The sequence below is a fragment of the Hyalella azteca genome, unplaced genomic scaffold (assembly GCF_000764305.2).
Source record: "Hyalella azteca isolate HAZT.00-mixed unplaced genomic scaffold, Hazt_2.0.2 contig10851, whole genome shotgun sequence".
Classification (NCBI taxonomy): domain Eukaryota; kingdom Metazoa; phylum Arthropoda; class Malacostraca; order Amphipoda; family Hyalellidae; genus Hyalella; species Hyalella azteca.
Genome location: NW_025940870.1, coordinates 16,731 through 40,790, shown reverse-complemented (window position 1 = coordinate 40,790; position 24,060 = coordinate 16,731). Strand labels below are relative to the sequence as shown.

Sequence of the window (24,060 nt, the reverse complement as noted above, 5' to 3'; positions counted from 1 at the left end):
CTTCTCGCAACAGAAGCCATTACTCCGCGTATGGCTTCTGGAACGATTTTGCACGGTTGATATGGCTTTTTGGAACGATTTGTCAAGCATAGATTTATTGGCTTCTTTCCCCAAGTGCTCATCCAGTAAACGTATCTAATGATTCGTCCATAACGCTTCTGGCCGCGCGGATCAAAGCAGTTTTTGACAACGTGACTTCAAACTACATGTTTTTGTATACACCAACTGGAGAATTCGATGGAATCTATCAATAAAATTGTTATCTACTCCGATGAATCTTAGTTCGGCGCTGGTAACATCAAAACTATCAATCAAATCCCGGCTGAAGGCTTTTCATCAAAGACAAATTTTAAGACTGAACATAAAAATCAAAATATCTATTTCAAATCCCGCGTTTCAAAAACAATTAAAACTGATATCTACAACATTGACATCTGGTAAGTTCTCGAGGCAGATTTATGTAAAAAAATGCCTAGCATATTAATAGTTCGTACAAATGAAAATAGTAACCCGTGTCCACTCAGGACAATTCTCAAAGGAATCATTACATTTTATGCATAATGTAATTACATGTTCTTATAGACAAGTGAACGCTTTCATATTGCAAACGATTATTTATCGTATGCTACAGTGTTCTTCATATCAGATATTAGGCATTAGTTCGCAGAAATGCCGGTAAAAACGTTGATCTGCATTAACAATCATTTGGGGTTGTTCATTAATTTGATCAGCTGCTATTTGACACATGCGCAATTTAACATTCCTTTGTTTTATTGTTTACACCATCGCCCTCTACAGGCCGCACCCGCACTTAGAAGCAGACTATGGCCTGTCCGTACGTGTAGTGTTTGCCTAAGCTCGTTTAGATTGTTAAATGTAGGTATTTAAAAACAGTTTTAATGGTGATAACTGATGTGTAAATACTTTTTACTTCAGTTCATGGCGATATTTTACCACTGAAATGGGGGGCCAGCAAGGGAAAGAGCGTCACTGTACTATAAGTGGCGGCGGCACATTGACAAGAGCAAGTAGAGCAAAATACCGCTCGGGGAAAGACGTTCGTTCTGCCAATATCTTCACTGAACATAACGGTAGGTGATGCAGTTTATGCGTGTATTTATATGGACGTTTATGCATAATTTATAGAGCTAATTATTTGGCATAACCAATCGAAGCAATCTGCATTGTTGAATATTTCCCAGCTGGTGAGGCATCGTTAGGTATTGGCCGTATTGCATGAAATTTATCATGCCAATCAATCCTAATTTCAAACTATTTTCTTAGCACACTGGCAGCCTGTCAAGCAGGCTGCCGTGAAAATTCTATTATAAGTATACTACCTACTATACTATAGACTAAAGTTTTATATTTTATAAGTACTTTAAAGTTAGAATTTTACTATAGTTTCTGGGTCTGTTGATGAAGTTTCTATTTTGTTTGCTGCTTAGTGCTTGGGTCTTTTAAGAAATAGATTTTTTAGGCTTTTTTGTTATGCTAATTACTGTTGATAAATTTATTATAGGTGGTCATTGGTTACTAGGTATGTGGGAAAAACTTTATTATATGTTCACTCACTTCACTGGAACTGGAATGTGTAACTATAACTGCCCTTAACCAATCTGCCAATTATGGAAAACTGCATTGATATTTGATGCCATTGCCAAGTTGCCAAATCCTATAAAAAAGGGTGACAATAATGCCTGTGTTTATAGAATTATAGTCAATTTAACAATTTTTACAGACTTTGCTTATATTTTTTTATTATAAATAAGGAAAGGCACATTTCTACCTGCAAATTTCAGAGATTGCCTTAAAAAAATAAGTTTTTATCCATGATTTTTAAGAATTTTGTGTTATTACAGACTGGGAAGTGGGAACTTTAAAAATTATTCAACTTTATTGTTTAATATAATTTACTTAGGCTATTTGGAAATTTACAGTTCTTAACAGGATTGCTAAAGATTTGTACATAATTGTGCTAGAAATGATTCACGCAGATCTGGCCAAATTGGAAAACTGGGGAGAATCCACCTGTGAATTGGCAAGAAGCAATGAATATGGGCTATGGCCAATTTTACCTGTTTTTATGACTTTTCTTGATTTCTCCTAAAGACTCATATATAAATTTAGGAATGGCCTATTTTTACCTGCCACTGGCATATGTATGAATCTCCTGTGTAAGGATAGTTTTTACCCATGATTTCAGGAATCTTCTGCACAATATTCCAAATAAGGGATCTGGTAGGACCCGTAGGAGTTCTTGACCATTCTTATGGAGTCACCCAATTTTTGCTATTCAAGGTATCTATGCATACCATGGAATGAAATAACATCTCAATGGAGTCTATAAATTCCTCCTATCATTGCCAAAATCACAAAGCCTATAAAATGAGGAACCTGTAATTGATAGTGTACTGTATCTGTCCTAGTCTCCTAGCTGCTCCCACAGACAACATGCACACAGCAGTTGCTCTCTCCTTCTCCTCTAATGCGGATGTGAGAGCAGCTGCTTTACCCATGATTTTAGCAGAGTTAGGCTTCAGCGATATTTTGGATATTATATTTACAATACCGTACTTCTTAATGAGAAAATATCTTCACATTTTAAACTAACATTTTCAAAAGCACATCAGAAACGTTTGGATTTACCATAAAAAACATACTAAGTTTTTTTTGTGTTGTCAAGCACAACTGCACAATTTCTTGGCATATGATTTCTTGAAAAAATTTAATATTACTCATTAACATAGACATAAAAAGACCTGCATCACTTGTGTACTCCATCAAATTTGTCATTCAAGGAAAATCTCCCTAGGCAAATGCCATTGACTTGACATATCAATATCTATTAAACACAACAAGTTTAATTCAATGCCAGATGTCTTGTGGGATTTCACATTTGTTTTTCTAGCATGAATGGCTCTCCTGGTACTGTAGATAGCTGCTTGCTTTGTGCATTTGACATTCAATTGATGCAATTTGATTTTGGCTCCTTGCATTCTGCATTTAAGCTTGAACTTAATGCAGATTTTTTATTGGCAATGATCATGCATGGGATTCAATTATCATTTAATTTTAATTTTCCACATCCTGTGGAAGTATTGAAGATTTTTTACTGTCACAGCAAGCAGCAGAGTTGGTTACTGAAGTGGTAGTTTAATCTTTAAATGGTGGAAAAGCTCTAGTTTCAACTTGAAAAGGGAATTTTCCATGCCTGGGTCCTGGAAGAATTACCTTTTCTCAAATAATGTTAGTGACTGCCTGTTGGCAAATGAATTGGTTATTATGAAGGTCCTAATTTCCCTCATTAATCTTATCTTTATTTTTATTGTCCCCAGTGAGGCTATGTGTTATTTTTGTTTCCATGCGGCATGCAAGGTTCACACCATCTTTTACAGCCCTTGGCTGTCCCATTACTAACCTACTAACTTTTACCATTCATCTTTGTATACCACCAATTTTATTCCATTTATATTTTGCTTAATTTTTTGCTTTTCCTGAATTCTGTTCAATTGTATTTCTGATTCATGAGCTGGAACAATACCAGTCAGACTGCAGACCTGTAGACAGGGCAGACCCCCAACAACTTAATTTTTGGAAAGCATGAAACATCCATTTTTGGAAGGCATGGCTTGTAAGCTTAAATTATGTAGTCTGTTACCCTATGTAACTTCGAAAATGATTAGAACTGTAGTATATACTCACTTAGAAAAGAGCTACCAAATAAAAACCAATAATACCCTAACTGGCCATTGGCTGGTAATTGGTTGGTATAGTCCATAAATGGTGAAGTCTCTGGCAGAAGTAAACTTTTTTTTCATAGAATTCTATCATTTCTGAGTTATTGCAGCACGTTTCATTGTGCATGGAATCTATGTTCCGTGTTATGAGCGCAGCACGTTTCATTGTGCATGGAATCTATGTTCCGTGTTATGACCAGAGCTTTCCTGCCATTTTCTGAGCTGCAAAATACTCACTAGATGAATTACTTTCTATCAAACTATTAATAAAAGTGCACACTCAAGCCACAAAATTTCAAATTTATTTACAATATGTCTCTTTGGAGCTAACCAAATTTTAGTACAATGTTATATATTTACTATATTTTGTGGCCATATTACCACATATATTGATATATTGAATGAAAAGTTTAAGTAGATAGGGTAAAGAAGAATCAATAGGTTTCTAATAGTCTCTTATTTGCCACTATGCCATATCCTAGTTTCTGGCATTGAGCATTTTAATTTATCAAATCTTTACAAGTGGTGGACTGTATATCAAAATTTCTTAAGTTTGGAATAAAATATGCCAATTAATATTGCAGTTGATCCATAAAGAACAGTCTAATCTGTTTCAAAGTAGAATAATTATGAAAATTTGTCTCTGCAATTCATTGCATGGATTTCCATGTTTTTATCCCTGAATTAAGATTTACAGTTGCAACATTATTGAGCCTGAAATAATACATTGCAGCATTTAAGTTCCAAAAATATACATTTGGTTACTAATCTTAGTGTTTTTTTCACCAGAAGCTTTGATGGCAGCTCGTCCTCTCCCTGAGCTACCAAGCATGTTGACCCCACAAGGCGGTCCTGGCCCTCCAGGCTTGACTCAGCAACATCTGGATGCTATGACTGGAGGTGTTGCTGGTCCTTGTTTTAACTCTGCTCTTCAACATGCTCAGCATCCCCCCGCTTCTCTGGCTCACACAATGCCACACGGCATGGGGCAGGCCCAGCACCACACTCAGCAACAAGTCAACGCCCATGTCATTTCTCATACTTCTTCACTACACAGCACCCCAATGACTCCAGCTTCTTCAGTTGTCACCACACCAGGTTCTGTTTCCTGTCAAATGATGTAAAATGTAATACACAACAAATTAATTAACCGTTGCTGAATCTTTATGTATATATGTATTTTTTTGGATTATTGCTTGTGAAGAAAATTTTCTTTTTATTGCATTATAAATAACTGTGTTGATAATTACTTATAAGATATTTTTCGTGAAATATGATTAGTTTCTCCTGCTATTTGTATCATTTGTAAGATTATCTCCCAGCAGATATTTAAATTGTGTCAAGTGTTATGCCACTCATGACATGACTTCTCATGTACAGGCACAGGGTTGGATTCATCTTCCTCGAGCTCAGCTGTGCGATGGCACTCAAGGGAAGACTTGCTGGCGCAGGAGGAGGAGGCTGGCGACCCCCAGCTTTTTGTAGCTCTATACGAGTTCAGAGCGCAGGGAGAAAATCAACTGTCTCTTAGGAAAGGTTAAGATACATAATTGTACTTATAGAGCACAGGGAGAAAATCAACTGTCTCTTAGGAAAGGTTAAGATACATAATTGTACTTGTACAGACATTCACCCACACTGACACATTGTCACATCCATATTCATTTTAACTCACAATGTACGCTGACAAGTTTATATAGCTGTATGAAATCTTTCTTATGTGGCTCATCTGTATCAACTAAAAAAAATATATGATGGGTAACCTTTTCCTCGAGCGAGCCACTTTTCTCGAGCCTTTTCCTCAAGCCACTTTTCTTCAAGAAAATATCTTCAAAGTTTATTAAAATTAGAAAATTAGCCAAGCAACAATTTACAACATCAAATAATTCAATACATTTTACTCATTTTTTCTTTGTAATAACATCTTATATGACAGAAGAAGTATGTTGAATCTTAATTCCATGCAATGTAATTAACATTCAACAGACTACTGCAACCAATAGAGTATGAAAACCTGACGTGGTATAAGAATAGATTACTGACATTTGTATATTTAGGGTAGAGCCTTTCATTTGAACATGTTTGGTTAAAATTTTGTGCAAATTTGAAGACACATTGACCCTATTACTGTACCTCTTATCAGAAAGCCTGAGAGATTAAACTCAAAAGAAGTCTTCAATAAAACTGGCATTATTTTTAACCAAACATGCTTACTGACATTTGTATATTTAGGGTAGAGCCTTTCATTTGAACATGTTTGATTAAAATTTTGTGCAAATTTCAAGACACATTGACCCTATTACTGTACCTCTTATCGGAAAGCTTGAGAGATTAAACTCAAAAGAAATCCTCAATAAAACTGGCATTATTTTTAACCACACATGCTTACTGACACGGTGTTTGTATGCCTCAGGCGAAGTCCTCAATAAAACTGGCATTAGAAGTCCTCAATAAAACTGGCATTATTTTTAACCAAACATGTTTACTGACATGGTGTTTGTATGCCTCAGGCGAAGTCCTCAATAAAACTGGCATTAGAAGTCCTCAATAAAACTGGCATTAGAAGTCCTCAATAAAACTGGCATTAGAAGTCCTCAATAAAACTGGCATTAGAAGTCCTCAATAAAACTGGCGTTATTTTTAACCAAACATGCTTACTGACACTGTGTTTGTATGCCTCAGGCGAGCAGGTGCGCGTGTTGTCCTACAACAAGACAGGCGAGTGGTGTGAGGCTCACTCCAGCGCAGGCGAGGTGGGGTGGGTTCCCTTCAACTACATCACACCCGTCAACAGCTTAGAGAAGCATAGTTGGTGAGGTTTCTTTCATTGTGCAGCGTCAGATAAACATTTTACTTTGCTGTTTACATTCAACTGAACTATTTCCTACTAGGAATTTTTTTTATTGAATGTTAGTGCCCCATGAATTGGCAAACAACCCTGTTCCCTTTGAAATAGCTACGGTAATTTATAATAATAAATTTTAATTTCAATGCTAACTTACAGATTTCTTAAGTCAACTTTAGTCATGGTAACCTGTCAAGCTTTCACGGTAATTACGACAGCCTGTCTCTTGTATCCTACATGTGTAGGATACAATTACGACAGCCTGTCTCTTGTATCCTACATGTGTAGGATACAATTACGACAGCCCATCTCTTGTGTCCTACATCCCTAGGATATAATTGCGACAGCCTGTCCCTTGTATCCTACATACCTAGGATACAATAACGCCAGCCTGTCTCCTGTATCCAACATTCACCTCATGTTATGTCGCAGGTATCACGGCCCCATCTCCCGCAACACGGCCGAATATTTGCTGTCATCAGGCATCAACGGATCCTTCCTGGTGCGCGAGAGTGAGAGCAGTCCTGGCCAGCGCAGCATCTCCCTGCGCTGGGACGGCCGTGTTTATCACTACAGGATAAACGAAGATGACATGAACAAAGTCAGTGTGCTGTGCTGTACTGCTGGGCCTATACTTTCAAAAAAAGTTAAGAGATCGTAAGTTCATCAACCAATCATTGGCGGCCTTTCAGGCAAAATCCACCAATCATAGACAAGAAAATAGAGCGTAAGTATTTACGTTCACTTTGCGAGTTTTGAAAGTATGGCCCCTGGTGTACTAAGCTACTGTAGTAGTCCCTCGCGCTATATCGCGCTTCACCTACCGCGGCTTCAATTCATTGCATGCTTCCAAGAAATATTAATGTGAAGAATCATTTGTGGATCTTTGCCGGTGCGCGTGGATTTCTTAAAAAGTATATTGGCATATTTACACAGCCCGCGGAACTCGATCGGCAGTAAGATATAGGGCGAACTATTGATATAGTTCGGTAGAAGCCGTCCTTTTATTCAACTATGAAACTTAAAAAATAATTGCAATATAAATACTTGAAAATTTGCAATCTGTCACTCAATTCCTTATCGCGGCCAAGGTAAGGAACGTAACTCCCGCGATTTGTGTGAGATTACTGTATTCTACATCATGTAATGTATGCTCCTAATGATCCAATTCTTGATAAAGATCCCGCATGTTATATCTCCAGTTTTATGATGAAAAGCCAAAAAGTACTATTTTAATAATGTGAAAATAGTTCAAACGTTTACATTACCATATTGATGGTAATGACTGATAATGAATTTGAGCTCATAGTCTTATGATATCTGAACGACTTTGGCCACGGCGAAGCTAGTGCGTCGCTCTCACATCATACCTCATCCAAGCAAGAAAAAAACTGGGCCCAAGTTGTCGTACTGGCATTGCTTGCTTGCTCTGTATGTTCCTGCTTATTTTTTGCTCTCGTGCTTTAACCTGCATTCGTAATTAATTTTCAAACAAAATTGATTATGTTGTTGCTGGGCCTATTCATCGATTAGCTTGCTTATGCTCTGTATGTTCCTGCTCATTTCTGCTTATTTTTTGCTCTCGTGCTTTAACCTGCATCTATAATTAGTTTTCTGACAAAATTGATCTTGTTGTTGCTGGGTCCATTCATCAATTAACTTGTATTATTTCACTATGGTATAGTAACTGGTAACCTTACCAGGCGTTGCCCGGGATAGAAATACCCTGATTTTGCAAATACTATTGCATGAAAATACTGTTACGTGTTTTTATCTGAATTAATGCTACAACGAATGAGATAGGTTCACACCCAAATTTTAAAATTAAAGCTGTAACGAATAAGATAGATATGTTCAAACCCACATTTAACTTAAATTTAGGTACTTTTCAACATTTTCCGAAGTTAGAAGCGTTTTCTTAATTGAATCTATTACCCAATTAAAAAAAATTATGTGGACTAAACAAGGATTAAATCTACTAACTCAGACCAATAAAAAAATTCTATTTATGCCAGCCTCCATTCCCTCATTTTTTACTGCCTACAGATTAATTCGCTAGCATTAAAGTTCCATTACCGGAGAATATCCTGCTACAATATATATCTTCGACACGAGCTTGCGTAGCAATCATGTGTATCTTGTGCCTAGCTTCAAAAAATATACCTCAGTACTCACTGCAGTGAGTAACAGAGAGCGCATTTTCTCGTCGTCGAAAACGTGAAGTCACGGACGGACGGACGGACAGACAGACGGACATGGCGAGCACAATAGTGCATTTTTTCCATAAATAAGAAAATACGCTAAAAAGGCCCTTAAAGAAGCTAGTCCTAATATACATGTATTATTTCATGCACCTGTCCCTCCTTGTCACTTCGTCTCTTTGAGATGCGAACGCTGCTTCTTTCGAGCCAGCTTCACCGGGCTGGACATCTGAGACCTTCCGCCCCTTGTGGGTGATGAACAATTTTTGATTTGAGAAACTTTTGTGACAATTGAGCCCTTCCACCTCTATGGTGATGTTCATCTTGACTTTCGGTGCGAGATAGCTAAATAGCTGAAGCGCTAGTAAACATGTGACCACTAAACTAACTAATTAACTAACTATTTCATGCACTTCTTTCACGAATTGTTTTTTGTGAGTTTACATTTTCTTTGAATAAGACTTGACATTTCCTCTCTGCAGCTGTACGTATCAAGCGAGTTTAGATTCCCAACACTGGCTGAGTTGGTGCACCATCACTCACAGCACTCAGACGGACTCATCACTCAGCTGCTCTATCCCGCCCCTAAACGCAACAAGCCAACCGTCTTCGGCCTGACCCCTGGTGAGCATACCTCTGTCTTCACGGGCCTTGAGGTGGAACGTTCATTTACTGCTACGATTTTGATCTGAACTACCGATAGCCTTTTTCATGACAATACATTTGTATTTTAACTCCTTTGAACTACTTTCAAATGAATGAGCTTTTGGTCTTTTTATACACTAGTTTACTAACTTGATCTGAACTACCGATAGCCTTGTTCATGACAGTACATTTGTATTTTAACTCCTTTGAATCACATTTTAAATGAACGAGTTTTTGGTCTTTTTATACACTAATTAAGTCCCTTGAATAATTTTGGATTGCTTTGTTGTAATATATTAATATAATTGTAATTAAATATATATTATATGATTATTAATATAATTAATAATTAATATCATATTAATATATATAAATATATGTTAATTGTAATATATTTGATAAGGCAGTGATGCATTGCTGGATTGCAGAGCCTGATCAGTGGGAGATAATGCGCACCGACATCGCCATGAAGCAGAAGCTTGGAGGCGGGCAGTACGGCGACGTCTACGAGGCGCTATGGAAGCGCTACAATGTCACGGTTGCCGTCAAAACACTGAAGGCACGTAATATTAATTTGAGTACCTATTCACAAATAAAATGCCCTATGAGGCGCTCTGGAAGCGCTACAATGTCACGGTTGCCGTCAAAACACTAAAGGCACGTTATATTAATTTAGTATTGTCAAATAAAATGCCCTTAAGTTCTACTACAGACATTAGCAGCGTATTTTTCTTTTAATAATGCTAGCCACTGGAGAAAGTCAATAATTTCACGTGATGATTTCCAGAGCCGCTTAGACCTCGTTTTTTTTGCAGATTTATCCTGTAATTACTTCAACTATTATCAGTGGTCCTTTCATGGCTATTTTTTCCAAGTGTGTTGTTAATTAAATTCATTTGACAATCTTCCCTATTGTAGGAAGACACAATGGCTCTGAAAGATTTCCTGGAGGAAGCGCGAATAATGAAGGAAATGAAGCACCCTAACCTGGTGCAGTTGCTGGGTGTGTGTACGCGCGAGCCTCCCTTCTACATCGTGACGGAGTTCATGTCGCGCGGCAACCTCCTAGACTACCTCAGGTCTTGCTGCCACACGGACGTCAACGAGGTCGTTCTCCTCTACATGGCCACGCAGATAGCTGCCGGCATGAAGTTTCTTGAGGCTCATTCTTTTATTCATAGGTACGAATTTCATTCATTTGCAGTAGGTACATTTTGTATTTGTGTATGTTATTCTTGTAATCACTCATTTATGTTTGTCAGCTTACGTTCATATGCAGTATATATAGTATTTGTGTGTGTTAATATTCTTAGAATCACTCGTTTATGTTTGTCAGATTTCGGCAACTTCTACGGCTGAGAAATGTCGTGTACTTACTGCACCCGTCTTTCCTAATGAAAGGAGCTCATACATCGTATTTCCTCTTAATTTTCTTGTAGTTGTATTGATTTGTGTCTCGTGTTTCAGTTTGTGCCTCATGTTTCAGTTTGTGCCTCGTGTTTCAGTTTATGCCTCGTCTTTCTGTTTGTGCCTGATGTTTCTATTTGTGGCTCGTGTTTCAGTTTGTGCCTCATGTTTCAGTTTGTGCCTCGTGTTTCAGTTTGTGCCTCATGTTTCAGTTTGTGCCTCGTGTTTGTTTGTGCCTCATGTTTCAGTTTGTGTCTCGTGTTTCAGTTTGTGCCTCGTGCTTCAGTTTATGCCTCGTGTTTCTGTTTGTGCCTTGTTTGTGCCTCGTGTTTCTGTTTGTGCCTCGTGTGTCAGTTGGTGCCTTGTGTTTCAGTTTGTGCCTTGTGTTTCAGTTTGTGCCTTGTGTTTCAGTTTGTGCCTCGTGCTTCAGTTTGTGCCTCGTGTTTCTGTTTGTGTCTCGTTTCAGTTTGTGTCTCGTGTTTCAGTTTGTGCCTCATGTTTCAGTTTGTGCCTCGTGTTTCAGTTTGTTCCTCGTGTTTCAGTTTGTGCCTCGTGTTTCAGTTTGTGCCTCGTGCTTCACTTTGTGCCTCGTGCTTCAGTTTGTGCCTCGTGTTTCAGTTTGTGCCTCGTGCTTCAGTTTGTGCCTCGTGCTTCAGTTTGTGCCTCGTGCTTCAGTTTGTGCCTCATGTTTCAGTTTGTGCCTCTTGTTTCAGGGACCTGGCTGCACGTAACTGTTTGGTGGGGGAGAACCACCTGGTGAAGGTGGCAGACTTCGGCCTGGCGCGCCTCATGCGTGACGACACGTACACTGCGCACGCCGGGGCAAAGTTCCCCATCAAATGGACGGCTCCAGAGGGCCTTGCTTATAACAAATTCTCCACCAAGGTGGGCTTGACACTTGAGCTACAATATTCCATAATATTGTGGACCACAAAAAAAATTGTTTCCAAGTTTACTCACATTAATTATTTGACTTAAGGCTCTTTTATTTATGCTTCGTTTTTTTATTGAATTTTAGTCTCTCGTATTTACTTGGAAAGTTTATTTAGTGCTTCGAGACATATTGTTGGGTTGAACTGCAAAAAATTGCTGTGGTCAGAAACCGCTTCAAGGCAGCCATTTTTAAACTAGAATTTCATCGTAGGTCAAACTTGGTGACAGGTGCGTTTTTTGCACTTATAGACCGACGATGAAACCGTTTGTTCTGGGTTTTATTTTTAGAAAGTCCTTCAGCCTCTAACATGGCCAAATTCTATTGATTTAACATGAAGATGCATTTGCTTCCCGCTCTTCAAAACATTTGTTCTGAATAATTTGGATAACGTTCAATTATGAGGCATTCAAAGCTGGAGGAAATAATGGATTCATAATTATTCAAAGCATTAATTAATAGATTGTTTCACAATTCATCATAGGTTTCTACTTGGAAATAAAGGCTAAATAATTTGCTTGCTGATGACGTTCCTCTTTGTGTTCAGTCGGACGTTTGGGCATTCGGAGTGTTGCTGTGGGAGATAGCCACTTACGGCGTGTCTCCGTACCCTGGCGTGGACCTCACTAATGTGTACCATCTACTCGAGTCAGGGTGAGCAATAGTTAGTACGTTGTTTGTGATCATTTTTTTATTAGTTTTCGCTCTCCTCGCTGCTTGGACTTGGCTTGGTTCAGCAGTGTCCCAGTGGCTGGGGCTGTCATTACATTCAAGTATGACATTGCTTGCTCATTGCACCAACTATAATTACTGTTGTGTCAAGCCTAGGTCTTCCAATTAAATGCATTAGAGAGTTTTTTAAATGTAGGACTAGCGTGTTTTCAATAATACTCGCTATCTGTATAATAATTTTGTCCAGAGAACTCTATGTTAGTGATACCCAAATGAATCTTTCCAACAGTATTTTCCTTGTGAAAGCAAGTATTTCTTCTGCCAAACAAATTGAATATGGAAAATGCTTGCTGAAGTTCGATGCAATGGATGATTCCATATTGTTGCTTGAATGCGAGGTTGATCCGATGTTGCGCTATGTGCCCCTAGATATTGCACTATGTGCCCCAGATGTTGCACTATGTGCCCCAGATGTTGCACTATGTGCTCCATATATTGCACTATGTGCCCCAGATGTTGCACTATGTGCCCCAGATGTTGCACTATGTGCCCCAGATGTTGCACTATGTGCCCCAGATGTTGCACTATGTGATCCGATATCCGATGCCCCAGGTACCGCATGGACTGCCCCCAAGGCTGCCCTCCCACCATATACGAGCTCATGAAGCAGTGCTGGATGTGGAGTCCTGCCGACCGTCCTTCCTTCAGCCACATCCACCACGCACTCGAGACCATGTTTCAGGAGACTTCCATCACGGACGGTGAGGTCTCCCAGCCTTAGGTCTTAGTCTGGGGCCATACTTTCAAAACTCGCTAAGTGAACGTAAGTACTTACGCTCTATTTTCTTGTCTATGATTGGTGCATTTTGCTTGAAAGGCCGTCAATGATTGGCTGATGAACTGTCGATCTCTTAACTTTTTTTTTGAAAGTATAGGCCCAGGCCTCCTACTTTGTTTTATTACAGGAAAATTACGGGGAATACCTTAAGGTTAAGACGCAAGTGATGGGTAATTAGTGCAGCTGTGCTGTACTATTATCATTAGTATGGTTTAAGGTAATATAGTTATTATTAATTGTAATTTGTTGTTTAACATGAGGATTATCTAGGTAGTTTTACCCTCTGGTTCTTGATGCCGCGTGTAATATAGTTATTAATAATTCTAATTTATTGCTTAACATAAGCAATTATCTAGGTAGTTTTAGCCTCTGGTACTCCTATCATCTTTAGTATGGTTAAAGATAATATAGTTAATATTAATTGTAATATGATGTTTAACACAAGCAATTATCTAGCTAGTTTTAGCCTCTTGTTCTTGATGCCGCGTGTAATATAGTTATTAAGTAATGGCAGGAGTACAGCACCTGTGCACCGGTGTTGTACAGCAGGAAGCAGCCTGTGCCGTATGNATTAAAATAACTCTCATCAGCTATAAACTTTTAAATGCATTTCCGTTCAGTTCGTTTTGAGAAGTTACATTTAAAATGTAACCTGAGATAATCAATTATTACTTGCTTTGCCCGAATCAGCTTGAACATTTTCAAACATGGCATTCAATAACTCCGCTCATTGCGTCTCTCTACCTTTTAGATCAGTAGGATGTAATATTTTCGTGTAAAACTAAGAATGAAAGGTTAAAAGTACATCTGAGAATATTATCTTGCATAGTTTACATCAGTAGAATATAATATTTTCGTGTAAAACTAAGAATGAAAGGTAAGAGTACATTTGAGAATATTATATAGCATCGTTTACATCAGTAGGATGTAATATTTTCGTGTAAAACTAAGAATGAAAGGTAAGAGTACATCTGAGAATATTATCTTGCAACGTATTGTATAATGAAATTGTTATTATTATTTCATTATTATTATTATTATAATACATTATTGCGCAGCCGCAGCAACAGTAAAGGTGGCGACGAGAGCCCCACGCTGGGGCGCAGTGGTGAGCGCAGTGGAGGGTCGGGTGTGGTGACGCCCTCAGGTGGGGGTGGTGAGGTGGGCAAGAGTTCGGTGGTGCAGCTCAGGACGCGACCCACCAACAAGCGGGGCAAGCAGGCACCCGCCCCACCTAAACGCACCAGGTTCGTCCTACTCTCCATGACTGAGGCTGAAAACCTTGAGGTGTTAGTCTCGCTAACTTAATTGTTCATTGAGAAATTCTTCTCTCTGTATCTTGTACAATCATCTTCTTAGAGATCTTTATATCTGGGGCTATAAATAACTTCTTATTGTGTTTCTCCCTAGACTGTTTAAAATATACGTTATATATCAGTTTAGTTAGGCTAGTTTTTTCAATAAGATAACGTCGTTATAATGTCGCGCAGTTTCGGGGCGACAACCTAGAGGTGTTAGTCTCGCAAACTCAATTCTTCATTAAAAAATTCTTCTCTCTATCTTGTACAATTATCTTCTTAGAGATCTTAATATCTCTGGGGCTATAAATAACTTCTATTTGTGTTTAACCCTAGACTATTTTGTAAAATATATGTTACATATCGGTTAGTTAGGCTAGTTTTTGACAATTTTGGAATATCAATATGTTTTCCTGATATGTTAATATCAGTTTTGTTAGGCTAGTCTCTTCAATAAGATAACCCTTGTGTAGTCTTTTCAATAAGATAACCCTTGTAATACGTCGTTATTATGTCGCGCAGTTTCGGGGTTTGCTTCAGTTCGTTTCGAGAGAGCGGCGGCGGCAGCGACGGCACCCCTGAGATGTCGCCAGGTGGCCAGATGATGCACATGCCACCACACCATGGTGGGCAAGAGTTCGGTGGTGCAGCTCAGGACGCGACCCACCAACAAGCGGGGCAAGCAGGCACCCGCCCCACCTAAACGCACCAGGTTCGTCCAACTCTCCATCACTCAGGCTGAAAACCTGAAGTTGTTACATCAGTTACAGTTGTCTCGCTAACTCAATTCTTCTTTGAAAAATTCTTCTCTATCTTTTACAATTATCTTTATATCTGGGGCTATACATAACCTCTATTTGTGTCTCCCTAGACTATTTTGTAAAATATATGTGACATATCGGTTAAGTTAGGCTAGTTTTTTCAATTAAATAACCCTCGTGAACATCGACTATTTTGTAAAATATATGTTACATATCAGTTTAGTTAGGCTAGTTTTTTCAATAAGATAACGTCGGTATATTGTCGCGCAGTTTCGGGGTTTGCTTCAGTTCGTTTCGAGAGAGCGGCGGCGGAAGCGACGGCACCCCTGAGATGTCGCCAGGTAGCCAGATAATGCACATGCCACCACACCATCTGCAACATCATCTGCAGCAGCAACACCACCTGCAGCAGCATTCTCACCTCTTGCATGAAGACTCCCCAGAATTTAATGGTACTGATATGCCATTTTGATGCATCATGGATTTATTTCTTATTTTTAGCGCATTTTCTCATTTATGGAAAAATGCACTATTGTGCTCGCCATGTCCGTCTGTCCGTCCGTCCGTGACTTCACGTTTTCGTCGACGAGAAAATGCGCTCTCTGTCACTCACTGCAGTGAATACTGAGTTATATTTTATATATTGTATTGACATCAATTTTGGACGATTTAAATTAATTTTTCGTTGATGTTATTCATGGTAACTACTGTCTAGTTATGTATTAGTGAACAAATTATTACTATCTTAGAGTACCAATAATAAAAACAACTGCTAACTTTCATCTTATTATCATTTTGAATGTCATGATGGCATTTAAAATGACATGTTACCTATTTTTAATGCATGTTGTATAAAGATGGATTCCCTGTTATAAATAAACTTAACCTAATTTTAGCAGGAAATAAACCTAACCTAACCTAAGGCAGTTCGTATTAGTTGTAGCTGCTGAAGGCCAGCAAGCTTACCTTACAGGGAAACAAACCGGCGCGAGTAGCAGCGATTAAAAACCATCAATCTATTGGCGTATTAACTCTTCTTTATCATAGATTACAATGTTGTAGCACGATATTTATTACGGTTAGTTCCTACATCGAAATTTTGAGTAAAAATATCTTCCTAATCGAAAATAACCAACTATAAAGAAGTTCTAGTAGAATGTAGATGAACTATTCCTCAACTGAGCTCTTTCAGTATCAGATCAATAATTTAGAAATGTTCATTAAAATCGCTCAAACATGTTGGCGTTGGCTCCATGCGACCTGCAGTGCAGCCTCTGATTGGTTTCGTGCCTCTGTCATTTGCCGCCGATGCTTCTATGAAGTTGTTAAATAGCGATGCACGAGTGAATAAACAGAACTCGTGTATTTAATTTGTTTTATGTGCTCTCAGTGATGAATCGTGCGATCAACGTTTTTTATAGAAGGCTCTTAATAGTTAGTTTAATTATCGCAGTGTAAGAAGTTTAAAAACGCGTCCGATTTCCTGCTTAATTGACTTCGATAAGCAAGCGACTAGATTAAACTTCGCACAGCTCACACCCGTGACAAGAATAGGGTTAAACGGATACCTCAGGATGGACGCTTTCCCGCTTAACTATGCTTTGTATGCTCTGTATACCTGAACGATCAGTGAACTTTCTGTGAGGATCCCGGTAGCAAGCAAAACAACCTCTTTGAACTCGATGGTGTTATCTTCTGATGCTTCTTGTTTTGACAGGAAATTCAAGTGGTTATCAATAGTTAATGGTGCGTAGTTGACAGAGGAAATTAAAGTTTTTGTTAATGGTGCGTAGAACTCACAAAGATATTAGCATCACAGATTTTACCAAATCAGGAGGTCCAAGTGATCTGGATTTTTTTATGGCGAGCAAGTTGGAGCTCGGCAGAGTTCTGCATGTGGCTGTGCCGATGATTTGCTTCTCACAGTAAATGCTGTGCCGCTTTTTGTCCTCGTAAGTGAAAAAATTTAAGAGCCATACACCAACTAAACTAAACAATATATCGTCTTAGAACTGCCATACCATCTCAGTAACTTCAGAATAACACCCATCCAGCATATTAAAAATGCATGAGACTCAAGTGTATGGCCCACTCGATGATCTCAAATTCTTCACTTTCAAGCTTTCCGCTGAGGTGTAGATTTGATCACCGATGCTGAGAATATACAAATATTTCTGCCCAGCTGCTGCTATAAATTCTTAGGTTTCTCCACAAGGGCACAAATTGCAAGCAATCGCCCTATATCCCAAGTGCTCTGAAAATTCCTACTGTCTGGGAAGAGATCGTGATATTCAAATTCTGCTGTGTGTCGCATTAGGCACACTCATGAAATTGCTCATATAGCAAGCCTTCTCAAGAAACCTTATTGCTTCTATTCTAGCGGAAAATGGCAAAAGTTGCTTTTATGCTATCTCTCTGTGCTGGAGAATGATGAATATATAACCTGAGACGAGGTATACAATAACCGTACCTTATATTTTGAGCTGCAAAATAAGGGGCTTACTGTAGCCCAGAGATTTGATAATTGCGAGGCATCCTCTCAGAGCTGAGCGCCTATGCACCAAGACGCAGTGCCTACCGACCCATGCGTTTCCGAGTCAGTGGAATAGTTTACCGTGATGAAGCTGATGGGTAAGCAAGTATGTCCAACAAAGCGGTAGAGCCTGGTTCGTGTTGACTGCGATTCTCGAGACGAGTTATTATCCTATGGTAACTGATTCATATCAAGAACATTATACCGCATGAGAACGTGTTGCTTGTTAGGCCGGTCTCCCGGTAAAGGTTTGATAGCTATCATTGCGTTTTAAATTTTTTGTTAACGTTACAATCTTTTACTTGTTAAGTATCTTTTATTAGCAAGGTCTTGTTCTTTTTTTATTATTAACAATCCCTCGACACTAGGTTTAAATCTTTTGTGTTTACGTTACAATCTTCTACTTATATAATATCTTTTATTAGCAAGGTCCTGTTCTTATTTTTATTATTAACAATCACTTTACATGAGGTAGCTTGATCTGAAGCGTTATGAGGACCTCTCAAGCATCTCATTGTATTGTTCGATTCCTGTATTTTTAGCGTATTTTCTCATTTATGGAAAAATGCACTATTGTGCTCGCCATGTCCGTCTGTCTGTCTGTCCATCCGTGACCTCAAATTTTCGTCGACGAGAAAATGCGCTCCCTCAAGTTTTCGTCGACGAGAAAATACGCACTTTATCACTCACTGCAGTGAGTACTGAGTTATATCTTTTTGTTCATGCAAGTAATGGGTTGATCGTTGACAGGAGTGCAGCGCGACGGGGTAGACCTGGCGTCGAGCAATGACGCTGAGAGCGAAGGAGGTGGCGGGGGTGTGGCCGACAACAACACTCCTGACACCGACGACTCCAGAGGGGGTCTACAGTTCCCTCGTAGGGGCGACACTGCTCATTCATCCTTCAAGTAACTCCATTTATTATGACAGCAGTTAACAATAGTGCTGAAGTGACGTTTTTGGTGAATTTCATCCAATAAACAACACCCCTGACACTGACGACTCCAGAGGGGGTCTACAGTTCCCTCGTAGGGGCGACACTGCTCATTCATCCTTCAAGTAACTCGACATTTATTATGACAGCAGTTAACAATGTAGCTGAAAAGACGGTTTTGGTGAATTTCATCCAATAAGCTCGTCGTTTCAATTGCTTCAGTACAGATGTTCAGCCCTCCAAGTATGCAATCTCGAGAACTGCACATTTCAATTAATGATACTTTCGTAGTCAAATTGTGAAAAGAATTGATGCGTTATATTTATTAGGTCTCTAACTAACTAATAGCAGTAGTCAGGTGTTGACAAGGTCTCCTCATCATGGCATTTTTCCATGACAGAGATAAACCTGCCTACTGACCTGTAATATCTTATGCCTCATGAGCCATACTATCTAGAATAGCGTAGAGATCATAAGTTCGACCGCCAATCACAGACGAGAGATCGACCGCTACGTGTACTCAAGTCTACTCGCTCATATATTTCAGACTTAAAATTTCGCTACACATTTCCTGTTTACTGCAATATTAGACAGCATTTTTCATTTCTCTGAAGCATTCCAAACAATTCTAGGTTCTGCTAAGAGGTACTTTGTATGTGTACGGATAACCAGGATTCTCTGTGGTTCCTGTTATATATTTTTAATGGCAAACTATCAAATGAAAAATATTTAACACTTCGCAAAGACGGCCTCGCCTGTGGTGCCATATATTTTTAATAATTGTTATTCCACTGCTGAGATGGCTGAAGATTAAACTACTTACATGTGTGCAGTCGCGGTGTTGTACGCACGAGCAGCGGCGGCAGCGGCAGACGCAGCAAGCAAGACAAGGCAGACCCTCACGGCAGCGGCCGTACCGTCACCGTAGCGACGCTCGAGGTGCACAACGTGCGTCGTGCTATTACCAGGTTTGTAGTCCACTTATTCTCAACTAACGTTTGTTTTTTCTATTCGAATGCGTCTTTTTGGAGCGCGGTCCATGTTATAGCCTTCTCAGACTGCTTATTTAATATGACGCACGTCAATTGTTGTCTCAGGCTCATCGGTGTCCTATTTCCAGCTCCTGGATTATTTCTGCCACCCACGCAAGTTTTTCCTTTGATATAGCAGAACTTTTCTCTTTTTCGTTTCTTTTTTTCAAGTGTTTATTTTTATTTCGTCATTGCACCTATATAAATTAGTAAGTTTTAAAATTGTTGAAAATTTTTCAGTAAAAGATTTTATTGCATTCAAGGTACGGCACCCTGCCAAAAAATGCTCGTATTGGCGCTTACTTGGAGAGCCTGCGCAAGAGCGGCCTGCAGCACGGGGTGGTTCCTTCGAACGACGACTCTATGCTCCCCGACCACCCCACCTACGAGTATGAGGCCCACCCTAGTGCCATGCCAGAACCCATGCTGCACTACCAACAGTATTCTGCTCCAGGCCACGACTCCAAGAAGGACCCATTTTCTGTAGCCATGATTCGCAGTAACTCAACGCAAGGCAGTTTTGTCCCGCAGAGTCCTCTGCTCAGTAGACTTAGTCCTCGTGGTAGCGTGCAACAAAGGAGTGATCGAGACCGCAGAGGTCACATCAAAGACTTCTCTTCCATTGCTGTCAACCACCACACACCCATCACTCATTTAGAGTTCCCTCCACCTCCCAGTGATTTGCCTCCCCCTCCTGATGATTTCTTGGAAGACATCAACGCTTCAGGGTATTCATTGGAGTTTCCTCCGCCACCTTCATCAGATTTGCTTCCGGCTTCGCCAGAACATCGTCGAAAATTCCACTCAGGCAGACCTTTGCCGTCGCCGCGGTCTCGACGCAAGGATCCCCCTGCGTCTGCACACCGCTCATCAAATCGCACTGACCGATCTGAATATGACGTCACAACATGGAAAGTGGATGACACAGTACCATCTCCACAGCCGGAACGTGCGCCCTTCTCAGTCACGCGTCGCAGGTTGAAAGACTCCGAAGGCAAACGGCCTCCGGTAAAAGCTAAGCCCCAAATAGATGCTGCACCGGACGGGACCGATACTAGTGACGGTAGCCCAGCGTTGAGGTTTGGTGTTAATCTCCGACACCGAGATCAGAGTTCAGATTCTTGTGACAGCATCAAGTCGTGCGAAAATTTGTCTCCTAGATCTGCCCTACAAGGTTCTAAATCTAATTGGTCTTTGACTCGAAGTCCGGGTTCCTCTTCCGCCGAAACAATCGACACTCCCCCGTCTCCTTCTGGCTATGTTGGGAATAGTGCAGAAACTCCCTCCACAGTCACGGGAACACAACACCATTCTGCATCGAATGGTAAGAATAAGAACGCCACAACTGCTTCTCAGTCAGTATCTTCCCGGGAAAACTTGGACACAGACGAGTCAGCGCCTGATACGACTCAGGCTGGCCAGCTCGTTTCAGAACTTTTTGAGAGCTTGCGGCAAAAAACTGGACCTCCTCCACCGGATAACGGTAATGTGAAGCCAATTTCTTCAGTTACTGACGGCAATCTTAATTCGGTCAAAGATAAAGCGGCCTCTGATCCGCCTGCACCCTTTGCATCTAATCTTAAAAAGAGTAAGCAGGCTTGTCCTGAGAGAACTGAAAATGCTGCTAATCAACCAAGTATCGATTTCAAGTCGAAACTTAGAAAAACTGAAGTGAGCAAGTCAGGGCCTGAACCAACAGCAGCAGCTGAGGGAGACTCGCACATCGTTGATTTTCGGTCTCAACTTCGTCGAACCCACGTAACCAAAGAGGAGAATGGCGACTGCAAGGATTCCAATGCCATTGACGAAGATCCGCAACAACCACTTTGCCATACGAACAACGTCAACTATTCTAGTCAAGTTCACGAGGATGAGATGAACAAGAAAAACTGCTACGAAGACAATGTTCACCGAAACAGCATTGATGGCTCTTCAGACAAACGCGACAGCGGTAATTCCGACTCGCTTAAAGCTGACGACGATCCCAAGCGTTTCAGCTCTAGTAGCATAAGTAACCTAAAGAAGCTGTGGGAGAAGCAAGAAGAAGAGAAGGAGGGTACCTCCTCAACCAAACAAGATGCCAATCAAACTAGTCCTAAGTATGCGCCCAGCTTCTATCAGAAGCCTGAATTCCCCAAAGAAAAAGACCAAGCAACTTCCTTGAAGGTAAGCCCTGATGGAGAAAAGGTTGGTAAACTTGAAAGACGAGTTTGGCCGCCTCCTATGGATGGCAAACCTACTGTCCCTACTAAACCCAGCGTAAAAAATCTACGGCCGCCGCCACCTTCCGGCGGTGGTATAAAATTGCCACCCCCTAAGCCAGGTGGTATTTATGCCACCCCGTCCTTCGTGAAGCAGTCTTCAGCCTCGTCTAAAAAGGACAAGGATGGAACAAAAATGTCCAGATCATGCATTGAATTTAATAAGCCTAAAAGCCAGAAGAACGCAGATCCATCAAAGGATTCCTATGGTGGTAAATCTAAGCATTCGTCTACAAAAATTTCAAAGTTGACCCACCGAACTGATAGCTATGAAAGTAACGGCAATGGGTCGGACAGCAATGGCGATGGCAGCTCCACGGACCGCACTAAAATGATGGAAGAAACTCGTAAAGTGGAAGACGCCGTCACGAAAACCCTCTGCCCGGGTGCACCTCTTTCGTCAAGCGCCTGCATTCAATTAGTGCTGCAGCTGGAACAATTCCAGATGTGGTGCAGCAGCTATGTGGACCACATGCCTCCTCAGAACAGATTTCAGCTTTTAGAAATGCTGGGTAGACTTGACAATGAAGTGCGACAGATGAGAGTTAAAGGTGGCAGTCGTTCCCCGGATCATGCCGCGTCCGCGGGTCAAGTATACGCGTCTTCTAAAGGCGCCAACGGCTCGAGCTCGCAGTTCCCTCAACTTGTCGCCACCGTCAAAGATATTTGTGCCACTCTTAGACGATAAAGTCTTTGGTATGGTTTTAAGTGCTGCCGTCTTTTGGATTTTCAGCCTTATATATTAGTGGCTTTTGCTATTTATTTTGTGGCATATGTGTGAATTTTACGGTTATCTACAGCTATTAAGTGTACGTCGCAACATACGTCACGTGTTCCAGTTCTTCTAGTAAGAGAACGTATTGCACGTCTGCTTTTTGAGACAAGCGCCAATACGTTTCGATATCGACCTTTAGCTGCTAATTTTTAGGCCAAGAAGTTCAGTGTGGCTGGAATGGATTTTTTCATCATTTTATCTATGGTATTTAAGTAAGCAAAGAAAGTGTTCATTGTATGCTCGTAAGGCGCTATTGAGATGATGGTTTTGTTGAAGTTCGAGGTATTTTTAGGCCTGTAGTAACTTATTGAGTTCAGGTGCAATGGTACTAGCTAGTTACTTGATATAGTGAATTTAGTAGGAGTTTCTGTGATATTCTCACTAAATTCATTCCTCACGAAGCTCTAATGCATTTGTTATTTTATGAAAACTTGTCTGCTTGCGTTAGTGTGGGTGCTCTCTTTTTATTACATTTTTATAGCTTCCGTGCAAGGTTTAGATGGTTGCATGTATTAACTGTTTCGGTGTAAATGCTCGCACTGGCTTTCTCGTGTACAGTTTCCGTCTCTACTCAGCTGTAGCAACATAGTCCGTCTGGTCATCGTTTTTATCTTTAAACGTACGAAGGCCATCATGCTTAATGGATCGCTGGAGTGTCATTGACTTACCAAGCAGACGCCGTCGTGATGTCCCGCGACTGCAAACGAAACGAAACTTATTAAAAGATAACCTAGAGATAAACCACAGTTGTAATCTGCTGTGGATTCCTGCCAACTCTTTGTTTCGTGAGATCTCGGGAGGTCACTACAGGAGTTTTAATATCTGATCTGTTATTTGAGAAAAGGTTTTCTATGAGCGATTAAAAAGCCAGGGATTTCCTGTGCCTGAATAGTTTTCGGTGATTTTTTTTGTTCGCACACAAAAGATTGGGCCGAAAGTTCTGTGATTGGATCGCGCGTCAGTTGTCTTTAGCCATTTTTGTTTCCTGCGATTTTCAGTATCTAATCCTGATATTTTCTCAGGTTCCAAGATGAATATTATTTATGAAAATTACTAAATTGAACTGAATAATAGTTATAAAATTAAGTTCTAGTCTTTGCTATATTGCATGCTTTCTAGGCATTTGTTACGCGCCGGGGCAATAAATTGATCACGAATGTTCATACAAGTTTGACCCTGTCTGCAATAT

General features: G+C 40.2%; 1 protein-coding gene across 1 annotated transcript; it reads left to right on the top strand.

The window, feature by feature from the left end:
* Positions 1-824: 824 nt before the first annotated feature.
* Positions 825-23,130, top strand: LOC108667702 (tyrosine-protein kinase Abl). The gene is given in 19 exon segments (XM_047882607.1): positions 825-1,091; positions 4,530-4,838; positions 5,121-5,276; positions 6,423-6,552; positions 7,018-7,186; positions 9,269-9,410; positions 9,860-9,990; positions 10,350-10,612; positions 11,552-11,723; positions 12,317-12,423; positions 13,054-13,202; positions 14,031-14,034; positions 14,338-14,526; positions 15,100-15,199; positions 15,201-15,289; positions 15,609-15,790; positions 18,622-18,778; positions 19,638-19,772; positions 20,099-23,130. Coding segments are annotated over 19 exon segments (5,400 nt in total). The 5' UTR covers positions 825-961; the 3' UTR covers positions 22,785-23,130.
* The last annotated feature ends 930 nt before the right edge of the window (positions 23,131-24,060 follow it).